At 38.6% G+C, this 6,053-nt stretch overlaps 1 protein-coding gene across 3 annotated transcripts in view; it reads left to right on the top strand.

Annotated features, from left to right (window-relative positions):
* myo3b (myosin IIIB) overlaps positions 1-6,053 on the top strand; it is a 91,480-nt gene that overhangs the window by 62,498 nt on the left and 22,929 nt on the right. For all 3 annotated transcript variants that reach the window (XM_015388669.1, XM_015388672.1, XM_015388670.1), the window contains 2 exons: positions 2,929-3,134; positions 5,919-6,030. In XM_015388669.1, coding sequence (XP_015244155.1) covers positions 2,929-3,134; positions 5,919-6,030 — 318 coding nt within the window. The remainder of the gene's footprint in view (positions 1-2,928; positions 3,135-5,918; positions 6,031-6,053) is intronic.

Below are 6,053 nucleotides of genomic sequence, written 5' to 3'. Positions count from 1 at the left end.
GCCCAATCCATCCATCCATCCATCCATCCATCCATCCATCCATCCATCCATCCATCCATCCATCCATCCATCCATTATCTGACATGCTTTTGGGGTCGCAAGGGGTGCTGGTGCCTATCTCCAGCAGTCAATGGGCGAGAGGCGGGGTACACCCTAGAAAGGTTGCCAGTCCATCGCAGGGCAACACAGAGACAAACAGGACATACAACCATTCACGCACACACTCACACCTAAGGAGAATCTCTCCGCTGTGAGATCAATAAAGCTAATCTAATCTAATCTAATCTAGAGAAGCCAATTAGCCTAACAGTCATTTTTAGAAGAAGATGTGGGAGGAGGCCGGAGTCTCCGGAGAGAACCCACGCATGCTCAGGGAAAATATGCAAAATCCATGTAGAAAGACCCCGGGCCAGGGATCAAACCCAGAACGTTCTTGCTGCAAGGCAGCAGTGCTACCCACTGCGCCAATTTAAGAAGCCTGTTATTTCAAAATAAAGGAAAAAATATCCAGGTTAAAATGTTTTTCATGTTCTTATCATCTTTTTTTGAGATTACATACCCTTATCGGATCATGACAAATTAAGGTCTTTACTTGTGTCTCTCCTTAGATTTTTGTTTTCCTGAATTTGAACACGATAACTTCCCATCACAAAGACAATTTGGATACACCACAAGTGCAACGTCTTATTCCCTTATTGCTTAAGAAGGGATAAAGTTTGACTTGGTGTGTAGTTGAACAGTTAGAAAACATAGTATTAAGTTGCTAGTAATACATGCACACTTTACATGCAGTCAAACCAGTGCTCCATTATGCAGCCTGGTTATGTTTTAATGTCTTCAAAAGGTGTACTAATTGAATTCAAGGTCCTTTGTTTAAAAAAAACGAAAACATTTGATTCAATTCACTTTCTTTAGAATTTCTGCACACAGAGACAAAGTGAAAATGACAAGCATCAAAGGGAGCAGTCAGTGTGAGACTGGGGTTCACAGATTAGCAAACATGTCGACCAGATTTTTCTTTTTTTATCAGCCAGTCATGTGTGATATTTTTTACTAATTTAAAGGGGCAGTGTGCAAGTTCCAGGTTTTTTGGCAGATTTCCCTTTGGCGAAAAGTTGATATGGCACCAGTAACAAAGAAAAGCACCACAATCTGCTACTGTAATGCACAGTTCTGTTATTTAGAGGTGTTATGTTTTCTGTGCTAAAAAAGTAATGAATACTAAAGTTATTCTGGATGAAATGTCACTGCAGGTTTTCATTCCCAGGGCAGATCTGAACTCCTTCCTTTGGTAAAATCTAATATCAGCTTAATTCCTTGTTAGTCAAACTTAACTTTGACCTGTTTCCTCACTCTTGTATGAAGTCTGTGATGGGGTTCTAGGTGCACTTGTGACTGATGTTTTCGAAGCCATCTCAACAAACAATCGCCTGTGTTCCCTTCCTGTGGTGAAGCTCCAACAAAGTAGCAAGTTAAATGAGAGCACTCGGCATGTCACACCCATGTGCATGCCCAGAGAATTCCGCCCAACTCACTCTCTTGTTAACTGATTAATAAAGCCTATAGAAGCAACTAGGGTAAATAGAGGAAAGCTCATTTTACACGTCGGGCAGTTCTAAATTCCTGAAAACACAGACGGGAAATCAGTTTGTATGAAGTTTTGCCACTTGTAGCAAATTGAAAATGCATTGGGCTGGTCAGAACACAGAAGACTCTATAGCCCCTTTTACGCTACCCTTTTAAAACCATGCTAAGAATCGTCCGAGCATGGTAACTGAGATAACTGTTGAGTTTAAATGGACCACAACTAAACTGGACCGTGCCAAAAACAACGGAACCATACTAAATCTAGTACTAGTTCAGCAGTAGGGCTCGGTACAGTTCAGTTGTGGCCCCGGTTCTCTGATAACAAGAAGTGCATGAGCAGACGGCGTCATCTCCTGTTTACAGTCCGCTGACTCATTTTGCAGGTTTTCCTGCGTGTCCGGCTTTGCAATTCACAGGTCTCTTCACCTTTTCACAACATGGACTTCTTCTCAGCCTATTAACAATAAATGGCATCCAAAGAGAGTGGTACAACCTGGGATGGTGCTGAGATTGAGACTCTCATTAAAATTTGGGCGGAGGACGCTATCCAGGCACATTAGTCCCTGAATTTTATGTGTGCTGCCATCTTTGTTTGCGTAATTCCTGCCTTGATAGCTGTAGTATAGTGGACTGCCGATAGGGGGCGAGAAACTGCTAGCGTGGTGTGTAAATGGTCCCAAGCAACCGGGCTTGGCTCAATTAACTGAACCAAGCTCAGTCTGAACTCGGCATGGATCGGTTTCAGAGAGATAGAGTCTAAAATGGGGCATATGCAACAGTGTTTGCATACCTCTAACCGAGCCCGCACAGACTGGGATCTGCTCTGCTCACTGTATGCATAGTAGGAGTATTTCTATACGCACTACAGCCAATGTAACAGGAAAAAAAAATCTCCTCAGAGCTTGCAGAGTCAGAAACCAAGAGTGTGACCCAGCCTTAAGGACATGTATGGGAAAGAAAAAGTAAAATATTTACCTTTAAACTTGCGAAATACACCTTTAAGAACATATCTTTTTGACTGATAAAAATTAAGTTACTTATCACTCTTATATTGTGAGTTGTTTAAAAAATCTTAATCTTAAAGTGTAGTATTACAATATCAGAAAAAGATTATTAATGCAAAGACTTTCGGCAATTAAACAAATTTTGTCAATTCTATGTGACTTTAAAACAAATGCATAGTATAAGCACTAATACTAAGCAATTGTTATCGCTTTATATCAGGCTTCCTGGAAAAAGTTGTGCCTTTTTTCCATTTGTTGATATGAATCCATACATATCTCAGCTTTTACATACTCATTCTCTGCTTCCTACTATTGTTTTTTTTTTCTTAATCCACAGTACTCCCTGATGGACTTGCTTTCTAAGATGGTGGTGGGCCAGCCACATTTTGTACGCTGCATCAGACCCAATGACGACAGGCAGGCGCTGCGCTTTTGCAAGGAGAGGGTGATGGTGCAACTGCGCTACACTGGAATCCTGGAGACGGCAAACATCCGCAGACAGGGCTACTCCCACCGCATCCAGTTTGAGGATTTTGTCAACAGGTTGTAGTGTTAATGAGATGGGTTTGCATTTCTACTCTAGGCTGCTGTTTTGCATCCTCTTGAGGGCATGCAGAACAAGTTAGTGCCCCTCTGCATTACACAGAAACACGGGTTGTTTAATTAGATAGAAGTTTAAGTTGAGCTGAGCAAGAGGCTGAGTAATTGGTAGTCATTAGTGATAGTGCAGCACCTAATTTTGGGACCTCTTTAACTGGGTGAATAGTGTATTCTGGGAAATATGGATCGTATTCAAGCAGGGTGGAACCATAATTATAAGGGGGGATGCATTTTAATGGGTTTTCTTCTACTATTCATAACGAGAGTTTGTTCTTTCACTAAATGACCTGGAAAAGCTCAAATCTAGCCTCCCTGTCCCAATGGTGTTATGTCAGAACACAATTAAAAAGGAGCCTCATCATTAGTTTAACTTTACATAAGGCTGCTCTTCTTCTAAAAATGTGGAACATGATCTGATAAATCTTACTAAACTCAACACAATGTTTTCAACGTGGCTTCACTAAAAATTCCTAAGCCCAAACTTGAATGTCCTGAGTCATTTAAAAAAAAAAACAGAAAGCATATTTAGTCTGGGAGAAAAATCCTCATGTTTGATCTTTGTTGCTTTGAAAAAAAAAATCTTCATCCACTTCTAATGTGGATGCATCAAAATGATCTGAACTTTAATTAACTTGGGCTTTCGACCAGTAGGAGAAAACTTTGAGATAACTGGTTACTCCTGCAGCTGAAGGGAAGCTTTAGAGTGTTTGCTTCATTTTGGTGAGCTGAAACTTTGAACATGAGCTTATGATACTTGTCCTTCTTTTTCCCCTCGTAAAACAGTGATTACAAGAGGATCATGCATGACTTGACATGAAAACATTTTTTTTTTTTCGTTTTCTTTGCGGGTATGATTCTGCCAAATAAAGAGCCCCTTCAGTCTTAGCCTGGTTTATCAGCCCGTGTCATCCCACCTGAGCTCGGCCGGAGTTGCACAGACAAACCTGAATGGCTAAACTGCACCTTTGGAGAAAAACTGATTTAAATTTGTGCTCTCATATCAAAGGCTCGTCTGATGTTGCAGCGCTTTGTATTTACCATCAAAGAAATAACAGGTATCAACAGGAATTAGTATGAAAGGCTTTAGACTGAGGCGGGGAGGGGAGTTCAAAGAACTTTTTTCTTCTTGTTGTTGTTCTTCTCTTTTTGACCAACTCTGGAGCTCTGGAGATGAACCAGGGGCTCTGGAGCCTTGATGTCCCTGTGCAAACACTCAGAGCCGCCCTGCTCTGTGCTGCTATTCTATAAACTGCAACAAGAGAACCTGGATTCAGACAATGTGAGCAATAAACAGCAGTGAGGCAGATGCCCAGTGATAGGCCTGGGATCTCCAATGGACTCTGATTTTAAGATTTCCTAAACAGAGTTGAAACAATGGGGCTCTGTTCTGTCTGAGCAGCTGATGTTTAATTTAGTCTCTTAAACATTGTTCAGTAATCTGCTTTAAAGCAGAACTGTGTTTTCAGAGCTACAACAATAAACAGTACTTGGATTTTTTGGTTATCAGATATTCAGAACTACATTTTAACTTCTTTCTTGCTAGATTGCTGATCAGCATTTTTATTTTGTGTGTTCCGTGTTATGCTTTTGTTATGACACAAATGGCTTCATTTCAGCTTTAAAAATGCTAAATATGTTTGTTACTGTATTTCTTTTTTATTATTTTAACAGATACTAAAGTACAACACTCTCCACATTTATTGATATCTCTGAGAAAAATGTGTCAAAAAGCTTTTAAGTAAATTAAGCCTTTTTTTTCACTACAACTATCTTAGGGAAAATCTTATCTTATGCTGGCTAAAATGTCATGTGAGGAAATTGATTTTTCTTTCGCAACAACACTAATTCTTGTGAATTTAATGTAATGGAGGCCTTTTTAACCCTTATTTGAATTTGGTATTTTTAAAAACAGACAATTAGTAATCTAGGATTTCCTGTTTCCTGTTTAAAAATGGTGTGAAAAATATACACAGTTTTAAGAAGGTCTTAAATTACAAAGACAAGGAAATATGCTAATTAAGTAAGATCATATGCTGAAAAGAACAATTTTCCAAAAAAAAATAAATAATTTGAAATGAGTTACACTATCAACATAACAGATCATTCAAGCTTTCTGAACATTTATGAACATTAATATTTTACAGCAGTATCCAGACTGCTGTCCTTTACTAGACTCCAGTTTAGAAAATGTTTTATTGGGAAGTTACTCGTATTGAAATTAATTTGCCTCACATTTTCTGGAAAATACATCTAATGAAAAGATGTTCTAAGTATGCTGAAAACTATCAAACAAGAAATTGACTGATTTGTTTCTGAGGGGTATAAATGTGCCATAACACAAACTTCCCTCTTGAAAATGGGACAGAAAAGAAGTAGATTAAAAATAAAGTACATGTAAACAGATTTTTATAAATCAGGAAAGTAATACAAGAAAACCAGTTTGTATGAGGACCAAAGTTTTTAATTTCCCTGTGGGTGCAGGGAAGAGGATTGTAGGGAAGATGAAAAAAAAATTCTTTAAATCTCATAGTTAGAAAACAGTCATTTGTATTTAAGGCTTTTTAGACATCATTATGAGGGTTTTGTAATGACTGTTAATGATGGTGTTTTTAATTAATCTTTTATTTTGTTACCAAAGTATGTATTCAGCCAGTTTGTTTATCTGTAGAAGGGAACCACTAAAATATTTTCATTTATGTAGTTCAGTCTTTTTTTTTTATCTTACAGATATTATTATCTTGCATTTCGAGCTCACCAGTTGCCTGAGACAAGCAGAGAAAATGTAATTGCCATACTGGAACGGGCCAAACTACAGGGTGTGGTGCTGGGGAAGACAAAGGTAGCATGATTTATTATTTTTAC

Source organism: Cyprinodon variegatus, unplaced genomic scaffold (genome assembly GCF_000732505.1).
Source record: "Cyprinodon variegatus isolate N-32 unplaced genomic scaffold, C_variegatus-1.0 Scaffold432, whole genome shotgun sequence".
NCBI classification, from domain to species: domain Eukaryota; kingdom Metazoa; phylum Chordata; class Actinopteri; order Cyprinodontiformes; family Cyprinodontidae; genus Cyprinodon; species Cyprinodon variegatus.
Note: the sequence above shows the minus strand (reverse complement) of the source record. Positions and strands in the feature narration are given on the sequence as shown.